Here is a 19,256-nt window from a genome sequence, read left to right on the forward strand (position 1 = left end):
ATTCAGGAACAGTGGGCAACAATGTAATGTGGGGTGAGAAACTGGCCAAACAATAGCTGTTGGTTCAATGATACTGTACACTCCTCTGATGGCCTCTTTCACTCTTATCTCTGTGACAAACAACAAGGAAGCCCTCTCTCTTGCTCCATTCCTCTGCTCCCTCATGTCTCCTATCTGGTCTGGGGTGGGGGAGTGGGGGTGGGGGGTGGGGGGGGGGGGGGGGTGGTACAAAAACCCACCTTTTTGAGCTTGTTTCTAAACATCCCACACCTATGTCTGTTGACCAGCATTCTCATATACCCAGGCTCCACTGATATAACCTCATGAAGAATATGTAATTACAGGACAGGGCCTAAGCCTGGTAGATGAATAGGGTGCTGTGCCACAATGCTCCCAGGAAGAAGCCTATATTCTGCAGAGGAAGCCATTATCAGATTTACCCCCCCCCCCCTTATTTTCTTGTGTGTGTGGGCATCGGTGCAATCTTTTCTCTACCCCAAGCATTTGGCTCTCAGACGTGCCAGGTTACATTTTATTGTCTGGGTAGGTATAGGGGCTCTGGGCGGACACAATGGAAGTCAGGATGGGAGGAGGGATAGATCCGGAGGAAAGGAGGGAGAGAGGGTAAGATCTGTGGTGCGATGGGAGAGAATGTAAAAAGGGGAACCCAGTATTGGATCCAGTTCAGAGGGCGTGTGGTTAGTTACACTTGAGAGGCCCATCAAATATGGTGTCATCCGGCTGTTTCGAGTTTTTCCTCATAATGTCTCAAGTCGTTGGATTATGATTTGAGTATATTTTTCAGTCGTTGGGTTTGGTCGGGATCGGAGTTCACTTTCTTCCAAGGACTCCTCGTGCTTTGTCTCAGTCGGAGGGGGATTGTAAAACTTTTGACTATGTCAAAAGGACTTTTTGCAATCTTACGCATGGTCAGACTTAACACACGCAACAGCGGGCCTACACCATTCTGACCAGACCTAGGTTCAAGAGTGTGTGCTTGAATTAGCTTGAGTTTGCCCTTTTGTGACTACTCCAATTGGTTCCACTGCGCCAGGTGAGCTCAATCACACACAGCTAAAGGTTTTGAACCCGGGTTTGATTCAGATACCTGATATAGGAAAACTTACCGAGGGGTCACATGGAATAAATTCTAGTCAACAGACAAGATTCCAGCCTAGTGAGGAGATTCATTGCCCTTCGGTATATAGAGTGACAGGAAGGTTCTAATATCCACAGTTTTATCATATTACACAGATCTGCTACAAAGGAAACGGATCCGGTTATTCATGTGGAAAGGCGTGGCTGATGACAGCTGATGCTCCTTATTACAATCGCTGAAGTCAAGTGGTATTACAGGGCTATCAGAACTGCCCTGTTGAGTGGCATACGGTCTGGCAAACAGTGAATGCCTCTCCATTGTTACGAGATAAGTTTTAAAGGTCACTCGGGTGGACGGAGAATAGAGCTAACTCCTGAAGGCTCCGTTTTGACTTGAGGGACAGACGCTGTAAAGTGCTGTGAAGCGCTGGAAAAAGACAAAGAGTGAGAGAGTGAGAGTGAGAGTGAGAGTGAGAGTGAGAGTGAGAGTGAGAGAGAGAGAGAGAGAGAGAGAGAGAGAGAGAGAGAGAGAAAGATAGAGAGAGAGAGAGAGAAATATGGTTGTAAATAACAAACCCACTCAGTTATGAACAAAGCTGAGCTGGTGCTGAGGGGGAGATCCATTGAGTTTGACTCACAGGTGTTATTCCACAGTGACTGTGTGTGTGTGTGTGTGTGTGTGTGTGTGTGTGTGTGTGTGTGTGTGTGTGTGTGTGTGTGTGTGTGTGTGTGGTGGAGGATATGGCAGCAGGCGAGAGAGCGAGAGAGAGAGAGACTCATACTCCGTAGCATTGCCTGACATGGGAGACAAGCCCAGAGGTATTAGCTCGCCTTGCAGTACACTCACTACTGCTTCCCTAAAATAAATCTGAGAATTATAGCATTTTTCTGCAGCAGCACAGGTGCTACAAAGGAAGTGGTTTGAAGTGCTCGGTGGAGACGCCAATGAGCAAACTCAAGAGGTACTTAGCATAAAGATAAATATATGATAGGCATTAGCCAAGCAGACACTAACCAGCTAGAACATAATGTTCTGAAAACAATGTGTTTCTTAGAGCTAGGTGAGAGCGTGGTTGTCCGATGGTTATTTAGCATATAACCTTCCCACAACTTTGACAACATATCATTGTGTGACTCCAAGTTTACTTCAACATGATTTTAATCTTATCAATACTTGCGCATAAAAGCATTTCCACCACAATTTATCGCACAAAACATTTTACAGACACAAAAATATTTAGTTTTTGTCAACATTTGGAAAGTTTACCGACAAAGTTGCTGTTTCTATCAGGCCTGTAATGATTTTTTTTTTTTACATCCAATGTACTTTAGTCACATAAAAATGTTGGATGCAAACCTGGTTACATTTTTTTTTAAAGATAATGGTAATATTTCATTCATTACAGAAATGTGTAGGCAGCTTGACTTGTCATGTCCCATGGCTCAACTTTCCCCATACCCAGGGTAAATTGTGCCAAGAGACCACAAGTTATGTTTTCAAAATTGTAATGCTTAAATGAATTCTGATTATTTCCAGGGATACACAATATCTTGAAATATATGTAGATATCTTTGTTAGATAGAATGCTGTATTTTCCATAATGGAGTGATGCTGAATGTAAAAAAATGTCTCCATTTACCCCACTCTCCTCTACTTCAGCATAACGTTTCCTACAGGTTTCCTCATGGTTCTATTTTCAAGTCATGTTCTCAAATTGTTCCTGAGAATGTGAAGAAACAACATTCTTCTGTGGGAATTTTAGAACTTCACTATAATGTTTACTACAGATTTCCTCGTGCTTCTATTTAAAGTCATGTTCTCAAATTGTTCCAAGAAGTTTAAGAAACATTGTTCTTCTGTGGGAATTTCAGTACTTCAGCGTAACATTTCCTACAGGTTTCCTCATGGTTCCATTTAAAGGAATTTCCATGGGTTCTATCTGTACATGGGAGTTCAAAAAGGGTCACCCCAAAATAAGCTGGCACTGTTATTAAAAGTCGAACATTCAGTGAACGTTTTAAGGACGTTATTCAAAAACCTTAAAATAACATATAGTTTTCATTCTCTGTGCGTTAGCCCGTTCCTGCAGTCAAATAACCAAATCGCCTTCTAGTGGCCTCATGGGTGGAATGTTTGTCATAATTAATAAACATATGTTGTTTTTTTAAATGCACAAAATCTGGTGTTTCTATGTCAAACGGTTGAGTTATATTTCAGTCTTCTGTGATGTATATAAAGTGTAATATTGGGATGAAAACTCAAAATGTAATACATTTCAACTCTGTATCTGACATGGTACATGTGCCTTCTTTTTTTTCAAAGTATTCTTTTTTTTAAGACTACAAAGAAACACTGTGTGACCCTGATTTAGCCCACTGCAGCAAAAGGTTCATAAAACCTCAGAGGAAAACTTAAGGAACCAGAGTAAAACGTTCACTTCTGTTCTCAGAATGTTTAAAAACATTGTTTAACCGGTCAGGAAACGTATGGCTTCATGCCCACAACGAACATGAAACCAAAAACATACATTCTCACAACTTCCAAGGAACCAAATGGGATAGCTGGGTATGGGATTGAATTACTGTGGGAACACAAGTGGTCTACGAAAGGTCTATGAGTGGACAGAGAGCACGAGCATGTCTGAACAAGAGTCCCAAACGACTATATTAATCATAAGTCTAGCATAAATAGCACACACACACACTCACTCGTGTGCACTTACACACACACACACACACACGTGTGCACACACGCGACGCTAACACAATGACAGGCATACACAAACAGACACACACAGGCAAACACAGCTGCTGCCTCCCGTCTCGTGTGTATGTATGTACAATGTGTGTGTGTGTGTGTGTGTGTGTGTGTGTGTGTGTGTGTGTGTGTGTGTGTGTGTGTGTGTGTGTGTGTGTTTGTGTGCGTGCATTTCATCCTGGGGTGTGTGTGACGGCAGCTGCTGGCCGGTGTTAGCGCCATACCGTCACGGCTGTGTTTATGTTCCCCGCCGTGGATTAGCACAACTCCGTGAATACTGAGACCACATCCCAGCCAATCACATATTCATAGGAAAATTCAATTTCTTCCACCACCGCGCTGGGATGATATGGCCAGACACAGGGGTCTATCTCATCCAGCAAATTGTGTCTCGATTGGAAAAGCCGACAGAGGAAGTATTTCACACAATGGGCCGAGAGTGTGGAAGAATATAGTCGGGGAGATGGAGAAAAATAGTTAATATGAGATTTTCTAATAGTAAAGTATGGCTTCCCTAACCAATTCCACTTGCTATATACTTGCCCATTGTAAGAGGAAGCTCATTTTGACTGTCCATTCTCATAGATGCTGACAACAGTACAGTGTAGCGCAGCAATCGCCTTGCAATATCCCCCTTTTCCTCTCCTCCTCCCCAGGCATTTGAAATAGATATATTTTCCAGGAGAGGTTACCCCTCCCCCCCCACACACACACACACATCTGTCATTGGAAGCCACAGCCCCTCCTTCCACCCCATCTTCGGATAAGACCGTCTGCCAGACAGATAAGTAATCGTCATGACAATAAGGGATAAAGCAACGTGAGACACCTTGTGCAGATGCTGGAACACTAATTGGAGCCAATCAACATCTCACACTGACGGAAGATAATCAGATAATATAATAAAGAACCACATAGTGCTTAGTTAATTTTTCTCCCCCCATTTCCCCCCAAGTGGTGCTGCCATATAAATGGTGTTTAAGTTTTTTTATATTTTTTTTAATGGAGGATTTTCTTCTAACAAGGCAGGGTCAGGGGTCACCGGGAACAGAGCCTTGTGGGAGTTCAGACGAGGGTCTTCCTGCTCCCCGAAGGCGAAGCTCTGCCCCAGGTATGCTACAGTTCGGGTTTTGATGACGGGGAGTAAAATGAGACAAGACCGATGGGATACCCATGGCTTCCCAGAGAGGGAAAAAAGAGAAACAGAGAGAGAGGGGGATGGGGGGGGGGGGGGGGGGGGGGGGTTAGATATCGAAAGATTCCCAGAGAGAGAGAGAGAGAGAAGGAAAAAAAAGATTGAAGGGAGGGAGGGAGATACTAGATACAAGACTGTAGAGATATCATGAGATTCCAGAGGGGGAAGAGAAACAGAGGGGAGAAACAGGCAGATATAATCCCTCTGTATGTGTGAAGATATGTGTGGAGATATCTATCCCCATTCATATATAGCTAATGGCCTTTCCGTAAACGGATCCTCTCCACTATCTCTGTCTGCATCATCAGGAATCAGCTATGATTAGTTACAATTGATAAAACTGCACCCAATGCATCTGTGGTACCAATTCTGTGGTGATAGTGCAGCCAAATGTTTGATTAAGATGCTGTCTAATAGAATGTCCGACCAAGACAAACATGCCATAGTTAAGTGAATAGAGAAACATGAAGAGACTCTGTGTTCAATCACCGTGACGAGTGACATAACGAACTCAGTCCATGCTTTAACTGGTACGTGTGATTTCCCTCTCCCATTCAGTGCGGGCCAAAGTTGGCCCAAATGTGCCCGAGAGTGGACTTTTTCCATTCTCTCCACACTCACACATCCCGTGCCCCCCCCCCCCCCTAAAGATGCAGTGGGCATCCTCTCTCCTCCACCCGCCATTCAAAAGGATGTTACTTCCCCTTCCCCCGCTTTGTAGCAACTACTCTGTAAGGAGTGTTAATGAGAGTGAGGTCGTAGGAACTCGGATGGCCATTGTGACGGGTTTGGAGGAGACACAAGAAGACCCCCCCTCCCCCCCGCCCCCAGTGTGGCCAAAACAGAACACAAGGCAGTCGGGTAGAGGGAGAACAGCTGGCTGCAGAATGTGGGGGCTTCTGGGGATTCTCCTAGGCAACCGTGTTGGCGGCCATGTTGAAGACCGGGTCCAGTAAGGGGATTTATTTGGGGCCTGTGACAGGGGGGAGGGGGGGAGAGGCAATACACAGGCAATACACCTACACATTACACACAAACTCGTATTCACACACGCTCACTCAAAGTACTATAAAACCCTACTGTCGCACCCCCACACTCAAACATATAAACCGTTGCTATCAAACCGTCGTATAAAAGTACACACTACACTCGAATTTATACAACGGCAATCTTCACATACAGACCAGAGCAGCGGAGTGTGTGTGTGTGTGCGCGTGTGCATGTGTGTGAGCGTATGTGTGTGCCTGTGTATGTGTGTGCGTGGCAGATGGGGGATGAGGTTTATAAGGAAAAGGGGGAATGCTTTTACAGGCCTGTAACACACCAGATGGAATGTCCTCTTTCCATGGGCCACTGGAATGGGAAAAACACACACTGACACGCACACACACACACACTTACACACACACACACACTCACAAGCTCTCTCTCTCTCTCTGTCTTTTTATAGAACTGTCACAGAGGGCCAAGGTGTTACGTTCCATAACTGGATGGATACAGTTTGGATAATCTAGTGTCAGCGTGTATTTACCACAGCGCTTGTACTCCCATGTATGACAGAGGCCTTAGACTTAAGATGAGCAAAGAAAGAGTAACCACGGTTCCACCATGTTCCCAGATCAGGCAAATGAAATGGACATCATTCAAAAGCAGCTTTTTGCTTCCTTGACTGAAACCACCGTCGAAAGTCTTTGTTGGTTACATCTGTCGGCTTGGCGATGTCGTGCGGGAAGAGAAATGATCATGAAGAAAGGGAGAGTACACAAAGGAAAACCAGTTGGACCTGCTTGAATACAGACAAATAGAAAAACGAGCAAACACTCCTCAAGGCCTGCCTCTCCTAGCGTGGTTTACCTCCGTCCCATCACACTGTGACAATCAATTGGGTTTTCCCATCGCAGCCAACTCGCGCCGGACAACGCATTTGCATACAAACAACCTGCCCAAATACACACCGGGGAAGGTAGGGAGAGATGGACAGGGAGAGGAGGGTGTGTTTGAATCGCCACAAGAATAGTAAACAAACAAAAATTGGACAAACGGGATATTTTGTTAGTTCCCACGAGGTCAAATGCAATTTCTAGGAGGGATTAGGGTTAAGGTTAGAATTACATTAAGGGTTAGGGTTAGGAACTAGGGTTAGTTTTAGGGTTAGGAGCTAGGGTAATGTTTAGGGTTAGGGTTAAGGTTAGGTTTCTGGGCTAAGGTTAGGTTTTTGGGTTAGGGTAAGTGTAAGTGTAAGAGTACAGGTTAGGGTTAGGTTTAGGGTTTAGGGAAAATAGGACTTAATGAGACTGAATTGTGTCCCCACAAGGTTAGCTTTACAAGACTGTGTGTTTGTGTGTGTGTGTGTGTGGGAGGGGGGGGGGGAGTATGTGTGTGTGTCTGTGTGCGAATGCGTGCTAGCCTAGATAGTACATTCCTGCGAGTGTGTACATTTGTGTATTCCTGTGTGTGTTTTTGCTTGTCTCTCCCCTGATGCTGACAGCTTTGGATTGAACGTGGAGAATCTCATTAACTGTGTGATGCACTGCCTCTCTGTTTACCCCCGCATTATTCCAAGGAGAGACCCACTTCTCTCCCTCACCTCCTCTCCCGTCCCGCGCTCCCTTGGAAAAACAAAGTTTCAATTGCAATAGCAAACAGTCCAGAGAAGTTTCAGGGATCAAATCACTCTCTACTCACCCCTGGGCCGTCGCGAACAGGACACCTGGGAAATGGATGGACTATAGGATCATAAACAACCTGGACAGGATGGTGGGGGATTTTAGAGATAACAAGCTGCTGACTGTCATGTAGTGATATTGGAGAGTCTAAAAGAGGTGCTATGTGTAGATATGGGTTATTTCGTGACTGCTAGGCTAGACAGAGCAGTGCAAATAGGGATCACTGCAAATCATTATTGATGCATATTGGAATCTATAGGTGCTGCTGATGTAAAGGTCACAGTATTATTTTACATTTCAATGTATGCACTGCAAAACCCTATAATGGAAACCTATCATGGAACACCTTATGGTAGGCTATATAATATTTCACAGTGACAGTCTGGTTATAACTAAAAGCATGGCATGGATTTCCTTGGATGCTGTGCAGAACGTCTGGATTTAGCTACAGCCGATGTTTTGACAAGCCAGCGTTCAAAACAATAATTCAATTTGTTGCCGCTCTCCATTTCTCTTGTCGTCTCCCATATCTTCATCTAATCACGCAGGCAACAGTTAGCGGGAAGGGGAGAGAAATGAACGTAATAACTAACACTATGGACGCCCACCAAAGAATGTGGCGGCATTGTCGTGTTGTGAGATCATAGCGTCGGCCGTTTTCTTTTTCATGTAAAAACAGGGATCTATTTTTTGACAAGCGTGTTTGTCACACCGCCCAAGTAACATGAAGTTGAGATAAAGAAAATATATTAAAAAAATCTCATTTTCTTTTCATTCTTCTCTCTCCAGCCTCCCCTTCCTCCGGTACATGGGTGCGCTAATTGCTATCAATGTGAGTCACAAATGGTTCACCTTTTCCCGGGGGAAAATTATTGCTGGCAAACGGCCGTCGGTCAACTCATGCATATTTTCCATCTGGGTGTGTGAGTGCTGGTTTGGCAAGGCAGCTGGGCACGTACGTCACCGTAGGAGAACTTGGGAGGCAGAACCGCGTTTTAACCACTTTTTTTTGTAGTTTTTCCCGAGTTCGGGTCTGGGCTCTTGGTCCTGGTTTCGACTGCTGCCAATAGAAACCATTAGGCCCAAGGGCAGGGCACAGAATATTTGGATAACTCAGACTGTTCCACCATTTGAGACTGACAAGTCCAATGATAAAGGAAGGAGATGATAGGCCTAACAGTAGAAATGGTTTCTGTATAATACTGAAACAAACAAATAACAGGCGAGAAGATAGGCCTATGTCAAATGGAGACTTCAATACTGACAAACGATCTGGTGAAGTGCAGGAGTGAGAAAGAGTGAGAAAAACTGTGCAGTAACACCTGGTGAGACAGACAGGTAGAGTATAGAGTGCCTGGCCAGAATCCAATCTCCAATCTGTGGTGTTAGTGATGAGCAGATGAGAGGGGGGGAACCCCGCTGAGCCACTAAGGGATCTACCTCACTGTGCTGCTACATATCCCTTCCTCTCATATTAGATTTCTCACTACTGTACTAAAGCAGCAGTAGGGCATCCACACACATCCACATGCATGCACGTACGGACCGACAAATACACACGCACGTGGCACGCACGCACACACACACACACACGCACACACACACACACACACACACACACTCCAAATCCGAAGGTCTTTTCCATCGGTGAAAGAGTGTAGTTCTTGCGGCTGTATTATTAGCTGGAGTCAGAAGGAAACATGCAGGTCTAGAAAGCGGCAAGAGGCACGAGCGCACTCTGAGCGCTTCTCATGAACATCTCACATCCACTGGAAGACCCTTACAGAATTCCAGCCCTGTTGCCAAGGCAACCCCGGGAACTTTCGCTTTCCAGTTTCCAAGAGAGGCAACACAAACAACAACTTGATGAGTAGGAAGTAAAACAAGTCCCCATATCCAGGAAGAAACTAACCACGTCTAGGACGCGAGCACTCGCTGTAAAGAACGTCAATCAAAGAAGGCAGGAAGTATGGAGGAGGAGGAAAGCGTAAGTGTCCATAGGGCCAAGGCCTGCCAAGTGGTTGTTTTTCCCCGTTGCCGGGACACACACACATCCCTAGAATAGTTTATTTAAGTCTGAATAGTTTTCAGCTCCCCAAGATGGGGATGTGTTCATTTGTGAGACTGCCAAATAGAGAGAGAAAAAGGAAAGAAAAAGGGAGAGAGAGCGAGAGAGCGAGAGAGAGCGAGAGAGCGAGAGAGAGAAAGAGGGGTACTGCCCCGAGCTAGAACGATAGGGCAGAGCCCAGGATGGAAGGGAATAACAGGAAGGAGACAGAGAGAGCGAGAGAAAGAAAGAAATCACGAAAGAGTGGAATTTATCCACCTCATCAGTAGCAACAGAACCTGGATAACAACCACATCACCCCAGTACTCTCCCTTATCTTATCAGCCCGCTGCTGCTGCCAGCCCGATCAGAACGATCTGGAAGGAGAACACATCTAAAAACACGACCTAATTAGCTCTCTTCTCTAATGCTAGCGCAGCATCCTGCCTAGCCTAGCCTAGCCTAGCATGCCTGGGTGGTTCCCCATGGGTTGACCTAGAAGCCTCACCCTGCTAAAGTAAAGTAGCCTTGGGTGTTATGTATAGATGGTCTGTGCCAAATAGTGTACCAACTCAAATAGTGTACCAAGCAAAATAGTGTACCAAGCCAAATTGTGAACCAACCCACAGTAATGAGACAATAACTTTGCATCAGACTTTGTAAGGCGCATCATTCAGATCAAGCGATAGGTGATAGCATCAATTTAACAGTAAGTAAGTAAGGGGCGGCAGGGTAGCGGTTAGAGCGTTGGACTAGTAACCGAAAGGTTGCAAGTTCATATCCCTGAGCTGACAAGGTACAAATCTGTCGTTCTGCCCCTGAACAGGCAGTTAACCCACTGTTCCTAGGCCGTCATTGAAAATAAGAATTTGTTCTTAACTGACTTGCCTGGTTAAATAAAGGTATAAATAATAAAAAAATAAGTAGTTACTTGTTAATACATGCATTAAGTCTAAATCTATGTTCTAATTATAAAACATTGCAGCCATTGCCTTATGCTGCCCTGTCATTGTGAGAAAATCAGTGACAGAAACATTGGGAGGGAGGGAGGGAGGCACTCTAAGCCACGGGCCAGCAGACATCTTTGGTGGCAGAACCAGTCATTCTGATCTCCCTGGCAAAGACCTTGTCTCCATGTCTCCTGGGGGACCCATGATTAATGTCAACTGTACATGCACACACACACACACACTAGATCAGCCCTAAACTTCCAGACCTAGCATTGACTTAGCCTGGTTGGAGGAAAGTGCGCAGAGGATGGATTGAGAGAGATGACAAAAACGATTTGGAGGACTCACTTCACATGTACAAACAATTTCCAACCGAAGACTAGTGGAACCAAATTAACTGTCTGTTTAGTATGCCAAGCGTGAACAAATGTCTTTTGCATTAAGTCAGCACCCCAGCTTACGACCAGATCCAGGATGTGGTGGTAGGAGGGAGAAAAAATATGTTATGTATGCAAATTGCAATCAAGCACCTTCTCATAAAACGTGCTTTTCAATTCTCAATCTAAATGCACAAAACATCATGTTTATATTACATGTTTGCTGCAGGGGATAAACCCCTGACATGATTGGCTGAAATGATCCCTGCAATCTCCCGCCAGCATCTGGCAGCTCGGTAGGATAGCATCGGCGTGGTAACAAGGGAGGTTAGGGGTGAGGACAGGGGTGAAGGGGTAAGGAGGTGATGTCATCTTATGTCTCCTTTAATGTCCTTTAGTGGAACACGGGGTCATAAGCACAGACACGTGGTAAACAACACTAGTAAACACCCGTCCCTATAGGCCTTCCAACAGAAACAACGATAAGAAGAAGAGGAAGATTATGTTTGATGGTGATGATGATGATGATGATGATGATGATGATGATGATGATGATGGCGATGAAAAGTATCAAGATGACGAAGAAAGACCACAAGGAGGCACACCAGAGGAGGCTCATGGGAGGAGAAAAAGGATGATGGGCTCATTGGAATGGCTGGAATAAAACAGAGTCAAACATGTGGTTTCAGTATGTTTGATGTGTTTGGTACCGTTCCATTAATTCAATTGCAGCCATTACAATGAGATCGTCCTCCTTTTTCTAACTCCCATGAGCCTCCTCTGGTGTGCCTCCTTGTGGTCTTTCTTCATCATCTTGAAACTTTTCATCATCACCATCACTATTACCTTCCACACACACACACATTTTTAACACAACAGTGCAAGGGTGTGCAGTCATCGGAAAAAAACAAGAAGCACACAGGGGTGTGTGCATTTACATGGGCGCGCGTGTGTTTGCCTGGGTCAAAAACCCACTCTTCAGGGAGGACCAAAATATCGGAGAGTGTGTGCTTATGATTGATCTCTCTCTCTCTCTCTCTCTCTCATTCCCTTTCTAAAACTCTCACTTTGCAATCATCCATCATCCAATCTCTCTCTCGCTCTTTCTCGCTCTCCCTCTCTCTCTCTACCCCTTTCACTCCCCCTCATGTCTATCTCCTTCACAGAGTAGAGGCCCTGGATACTACAGAACACTTGCTAAATGCTGAGCTCAACGCCATCGAAAGATGAGTACAGAAATAGAGAGAAGCCGACTTCTCAGAGCCCTGGAGCTAGTCAACAAAGCCCAGAAGAAAGGGGAGGGAGAGAGAAAGAGAGAGAGAGAGAGAGAGTGAGAGAGTGCATAGGGAAGCACAAAGAAGGCTCTTTCAACAGTGGAAGCAAACTCTCTGTTCGGAATGCTGGTATCAAGTTATGGGGCTTGGTGCCCGACCGTTCCCAGAATGTCTTCCGGAACTGACAACAAGGGGTTCTGGAATGAATTACCGTTCTTGGGGACATGTAAGGGAGTGTTCCTCCGGCTCCGGTCGGACTGTGTGCGGTCCAAACATGACCATGCCCTCATTACACCACATGTCGACCCGGACCCCCTGCTGAACAGTCTTGTTGGTTCAACCGAGCGTCTGAACCCGGTCTCCTTAACTTAATGACAAGGAAAATGTGTGTGCATGCGTGTGCGTGTGTGCATGCGTGTGTTTGTGGGTGCGTGCGTGTGCGTGTGTGGGAGGGGGGGTGTGCGTGCGTGCGTTTGTGTGTGTGTGTGTGCGCGTGCGTGCGTGCATGCGCGTCCGTGTGTGTGTGTCTTGAGCATCATTATGAAGAAAAGTTAATGTCTACATTACCATTATGGCAATGTGCATGACCCTTCAGTACACTGGAAATGTTTGTCTAGTTGTGTAATAAATATGTAATAATAGGGGGTAAAGGGCAATGTGCCTTCGTGTACACACAATTAAAAGGTCAAATTCTAATTGTGCAGTCCCATAGAGTCTGACCTCCAGATACACACCAGACATGATGCATCTTGGGATACATTTATTGACAATGACAACCGTCTGTCTCCTTTGTCTGGCCACAGCCACCTCTGAAGGCCCTATAGACTGTATCAAACCAGACTGGCTGGCTGGGCTATGCATTATGTACATAGCTAATTCCACATCCTGAAAGAGACTTATACTCACCACTCAGAGCAGTGTTAAAGAACTTGAGAGGCAAGGAAAGATTGTAACGGCAGACGAAGAGGAGGTGTAGCAGGGATCGGACCAAAACGCAGAGTGGTAAGTGTCCATATCGTTTATTATAAAACATAAACTGAACACTAAGAAATACAAAATAATAAATGTGAACATGAACGAAAACCAAACCGGTCCCGTGTGGTGACAAACACAGACACGGAAACAAACACCCACCAACCAACAGTGAAACCCAGGCTACCTAAATATGGTTCTCAATCAGGGACAACAATAAACAGCTGCCTCTGATTGAGAACCATATCAGGTCAAACACAGAAATAGAAAAAACATAGAAACACAAACATAGACTGCCCACCCCAACTCACGCCCTGACCATACTAAATAAAGACAAAACAAAGGAAATAAAGGTCAGAACGTGACAAAGATGTACCGAATCCTATGGGTGTGGGCGTGTGTGTGTGCTAAGATGGGGAAAAATGACAAAATACAATTACAAAATGCAGATACAAAATCAATGTATTAAAATGTATCAAAAATAAACAACAAAATACTTGTATTTTGTCATGTACTTCATTAAAATGCATGTGTTTTGTGTATTAAAATACAAAATGTAATTAGTAGCCGACCCTAACAGCAACAACATTCTCAGTGACGGTTACACATTTTTCTTTACTTGCTATGACTGTGATAGGTTGTTGTTTAACTACCTTAGTTGAGCAAGTCACTCTGGGTGAGCATGTCTGCTAAATGACCAAAATGTTTATGTATATGTAAAAATGAACACAACAAAATGAACTGCACAGTACACTGTGTACTGTTTTGGGGTGGAGCTCATTAGAATAATACTCAGCATGCTTTGTATTTGTTCATTTTTACATTTACATTTATATTTAGTTGATTTAGTAGACACTTTTATCACACCATAGTGCTATCAGACTTCTGCTGGGTGAAAGGGGGGGGGGGGACACAAAATGTGAACCGCTTAATTTTGTTTTATAGAAAAGTATTTTGTATTTGGAAAATACTCATTATAGTATTTGGATAACACAAAATACATTGGAGTGTAGTTCAGCCCAGTGTAATTCAAATGACAAAATACACAGAAGTAATTCAAATAAGAATCTCAAATACTTCCCATCCATTGTGTGTGTGTGCGTGTGTGTGTGTGTGTATGTGTGTGTGTGTGTGTGTGTGTGTGTGTGTGTGTGTGTGTGCGTGCGTGCGTGCGTGCGTGTGCGTGCGTGAATAAAATGCACATGTGCCAGCAGCATCTCTAGCAACCAATTCATAGAAGACAGCGCTCTCTCAACCTCCCCTCTAACCCTCCCCTCTCCCTTTCTTCCCTGCCTCACTCTGTCTTGCTCTACATTTCCATCTTGTTCAACCTCCCGAATCCGCCCTTTTCCATTTCTCTCTGTTCAAATGATGTTCCACCATCAGTGAAAGCCGCCCACCACTCTCTTTCTCTCTAAACAGGACATCCTCCTCCCACCACCTCCCTATCAAACACAGGCATCATCGATCTCCAACAGCGACAGCGTATGCACAGAGAGAGAGAGAGAGAGAGAGAGAGAGAGAGAGAGAGAGAGAGAGAGAGAGAGAGAGAGAGAGAGAGAGAGAGAGAGAGAGAGAGAGAGAGAGAGAGAGAGAGAGAGAGAGAGAGAGAGAGAGAGAGAGAGAGAGTGATTTTCTCCTCTGAGTGGCACTTGATCAATCAAGGCTTCTCAGAGAAATAACAGCCCTCTTCTTGTCATTGTCATAGGTGAGTGAGCCGGGCACAGCACGTGCGATTGTAATAACAGCACAGAGAAGACACAAAGAAGAGGGCATAAGTGCTTTCATCAAGCCAAATAATAATCACTTTAAAGACATGGAGACAGGTAGAGTGGGTTTTTAAATGGGTTACTACACTAACAAAGAACACCCACCTTGGACTCTTCTATCTTATATTGGCTCGGAGCAAAAAACATCTTCTGTCCATGATTGCTCCATCATTTCCCCCTTAAGAAAGCATAGATTCAGAAGTGGCTGTATTCTTCAGGGATTCCAAATCATGATGCCCCCAATAGCCCTTTACACACACAAATTCAGAGTTTCCCTCAAATCCATCCATCCAACCAAATTTCTCAAATAGAGGGGGGTAAGGGGGGGTTGAAATTCATTTTTTATACCTATCAATCTGTGCTGGGGGCGTAAATGTCAGACCTGGTGATATTGAATGGCAGCATTTGTCTTATTTTATTAGCCTGCGTTATATAAGGGGAGACCTCCTTTACAGTCGACCTTTCAAAGTAGGACATTGCCAAGTTAATTTAGGATAACTCAAACATGTCCTCCTAGACCGTCAGTGTACGTTTGACTGACTGACAGATTCAAACTTGGCTCAGTATTGAATCAGTGCATATTGAAGTAGAGAAGTTCTTCGGGAATGCAAATCGCCCTTTTTTTAAGACAAAATTGTGTGTTCTTAACCTACACACTCAGGTTTTTTTTTATAGATATCAATCAAATTCAATGCCAAGTCAAAATGTGATTTAAATCTTATAGGTCTAGCATGTTGCTGTTTGCGGCTTTAAAATAACTGCTACCGAGTAGACGTCTATTTCAAGGCATGTTCGAAAGCCATCTTGATTGTGTTTGCAGGAGTGGGCAATTTCTGTCTTGACAATAGCATGGTATTGAAGAGATGTCTCCGGTAGACACTGCCAGGTCCCGGACAGCTGACAATAGGCTACCCAGTCACAAAGCCCACTCTTATTTTATTTACATTGGCCTGCTCTGACTTGACCTCGGCCTTGCGAAGCTCAAAATATACAGTTACAGATGTCAATTCATCACATGTCAATGAAACTAGGTTATAAACCTCTAATTATGCGCCATTCATTGCTGGGACAAATGCCGTGAATACACTGAAACATTCGAGGTTGACAGGCTACTAAAAACATATTTATTTACACACGTTCGTATCATATATGACAATGTCAGGCAACAACACTAATCTAGTGGCACCGAGTGGGACAGAAAAACCAGTCTCCAGTGTGCGCGCCGTTCAAACAGGCTGTCATGATAATGTGCAGCCAAACAAAAGACAGGCGCATTTCTCCGCACCTAATCATGCCCTCTCTCTCACCAGTCGGAGCAGGACACACAATAGGAAAATAAGCTGTTGTAAACATATACCATATGGCTATGCTTTTAGATGCGCACTCGAATAATTATTTGTTTCTACAGTGATTCAATGCCATGCGCAATGTTATGACGGAAAATAATTTACGCATGTATAGCTACTGCATTGAGAATAACTTGTGTCCGTTGGAATGGGGTGCCTTGGTCACTGGTGGGTTGTGTAGGCTACAAGCAGGGAACCCGAGATATCGCGACTAAGTAGAACCGGGACGGGACCGGTACTTACGCTGCTGTTCTCTCCAGTCCAGTGCACCATCGCCTGGTTGTGAGTAGCATCCCCTTTGAGCACGAACGAGCTGCTGAGCAGGGACACTTTCTCTTGGGATAGTGCTCTCCTGAAGCGCGGGGATTCCACGTCGCCCGCGTCCCCATCATTATCACCCAAGCCCGGTCCGAACACTCCGTCAACCCCGTCTATGCCTACAGCGCCGCGGCTGTCAAGCAGACGATCCCCGTCGCTCCGGTGTAAAACGCCGCTGTCACATAGCACGGGTCTCATCAATGACATCCAGGCGATAACCACGGCCAAGCACAGGTGCGCTGAAACGATTCCTTTCGGACGCAGAGATACCATGCTTCGCGCCATTAGGCCTATAGCGCTCATACCGCGGATACTGACAGAGACTGCGATGTGAGTGGAAGATAGATAGCTATACTGTCAGCGGAGAGAGAGGGATGGAGGGAGTGAAGCTGGGAGAGAGGGAGTGGAATTGGAGCGAGGGCAGACACTGGTAACAACGTGGTCGTCAATGTGTGCCAACTAGAGGACGCGCGCCGTGCACATAGCATGGGCGCCATCTGGTGACGCATCTCGAACTGCAAAAACATTGCTGTTTCTACGAGACTCAATTATTTGACTTGATCACTTCCCACGAGATGATATAGGCCTACTATCCTCGAAGATGGTGGATAAAAGACGATAGTTCACTCAGGCCGTTTACCATTAAAAAAAGATTGAAGTTCCGTTCTGCTTAATGGGTGGCTATCCCATTGGTGTGATAGCAGTTGGGTCTGGTCCTCTTTCCTAACTGCGATGTAACTTAAACATTACGATGATCATAGCAGATGCATCGTTATTTACGAGCCAACTTATTCCGTGTTTTCCACCAATCATGTAGAATGAAACTGTAAGTGCCACAGCCAAGAGCGTCGTTGGGGCAGTGTTCGGTTTTTCACGCGATCATGTTGGGCTAGCTGTCCAATTCCCAGGTGCTGAAATCGATGCCACTTGCGTCATAAGCAAAATCGACTAATAGCCCACATTTAATGTTAAACGTAAACTAGGCCTATACATTTCGCAGAATAGTTTTTATGAACGAAAATACATAACACCATAATTCATTCATTTCAAGATTTGAACCCCCAGCGTCTTCTTACCTCCACAGTGCTTTAACACAAAGCACCAACATATATCAGTCTCAGTTTCCTTTTATACAGTAACTGACCCTACTCTACTGCACACACATAGTTTTTTTTTTATCCGAGTTTCCCGTAGAAGGATACCCCCTTCACTGTGAGTCTGCAACAGGCTCCGTGATAATATGCACATCATATAGTCTACACCAACAGACTGAGCTGCCTGTGCCGGTTATGTTGGAGGGCAACAATCCATTGAATAGCAGCCATGCTTTATTATTGTTGTTTTGCTATCCTCTGACAATGGATTGGTGTTTATAGTGTTCCAGGGGTTTCCAAGTTGTCCGTCTGGACTCATAGACTAAATGTAATATAGTAAACATCAATCCGGGACACTCAAATTAGTATGGTACTGTGGGCCTATGTTATATTCTGTATGGTTACTTAAGGCAAAACTAAAGTAGGTTGGTTTCGTGGGCATGTAACATGAACGGCTAGCATCCCAAAGATTGCAAGTTTGAGAACTTCAGCATTTTAACTAATTAGCAATTTTCAACTACGTACTACTTTTTTTTAGCTACTTTCCAACTACTTAGCATGTTGGCTAACCCTTCCCCTAACCCTAACCTTAACCATTTTAGCCAAACCTTCCCCTAACCCTAACCTTAACCCGTTTAGCTAAACCTTCTCCTAAAGTTAAATCAAATCAAATGTTATTGGTCACATACACATATTTAGCAGATGTTATTGCGGGTGATCCGAAATGCTTGTGCTCCTAGCTCCAACAGTGCAGTAGTATCTAACCATTTAACCTATCTAACCCTTTAACCTAACTCCTAAGCACCTAAACTTAAGCTTAACCCTAACCCCTAACCCCTTTTCAGATAATGGCTCCGGAGGGAATGGCTGCTGTTTTATGGGCTCCTAACCAACTGTGCTATTTTGTTTGTTTTTTCGCATTGTTTGTAGCTTAGTTTGTACATAAAGTTGCTGCTGGCGTCTCTTATGACCGAAAAGAGCTTCTGGACATCAGAACAGCAAATACTCACCTCGAACTGGACAAAGATTTTTTTCTTTAATGACTCCAACCCAAAGGATATACTGCTTTCCAGAGACCAGGCCCAAATCCCTGACATTCGCGTGAAGAAAAGACGGAGATACAGAGGGAGAAGGTTGCGGGTCTTTGTGAGGATTCAGAAGCAAGGCAGTAAAGGGCCACTACCATCTGTTCTATTGGCCAAAGTGCAATCACTGGAAAACAAACTCGATGATCTATGGTCGAGACTATGCTACCAATGGGACATTAAAAACTGTAATACCATATCTTTCACTGAGTCGGGGCTGGACGACGACCTGGATAATAGAGCTGGCTGGGTTTTCCGTGCATCGGCAGGACAGAGCAACTACGTCTGGTAAGACGTGTCTATTTGT

General features: G+C 44.7%; 1 protein-coding gene across 11 annotated transcripts in view; it reads right to left on the reverse strand.

The window, feature by feature from the left end:
* Positions 1 to 17,224, reverse strand: part of LOC110531879 (VPS10 domain-containing receptor SorCS2) — a 321,210-nt gene extending 303,986 nt beyond the window's left edge. For all 11 annotated transcript variants that reach the window (XM_090184070.1, XM_036987785.2, XM_090184071.1 and 8 more), the window contains exon 1: positions 16,696 to 17,224. In XM_090184070.1, the coding sequence (XP_090040196.1) occupies positions 16,696 to 17,073 (378 nt within the window). In that variant the 5' untranslated portion in view covers positions 17,074 to 17,224. The remainder of the gene's footprint in view (positions 1 to 16,695) is intronic.
* Between the last annotated feature and the right edge of the window lie 2,032 nt (positions 17,225 to 19,256).

The sequence above is a fragment of the Oncorhynchus mykiss genome, chromosome 9, assembly GCF_057628025.1.
Source record: "Oncorhynchus mykiss isolate SJ-2025 chromosome 9, ASM5762802v1, whole genome shotgun sequence".
Classification (NCBI taxonomy): Eukaryota; Metazoa; Chordata; class Actinopteri; order Salmoniformes; family Salmonidae; genus Oncorhynchus; species Oncorhynchus mykiss.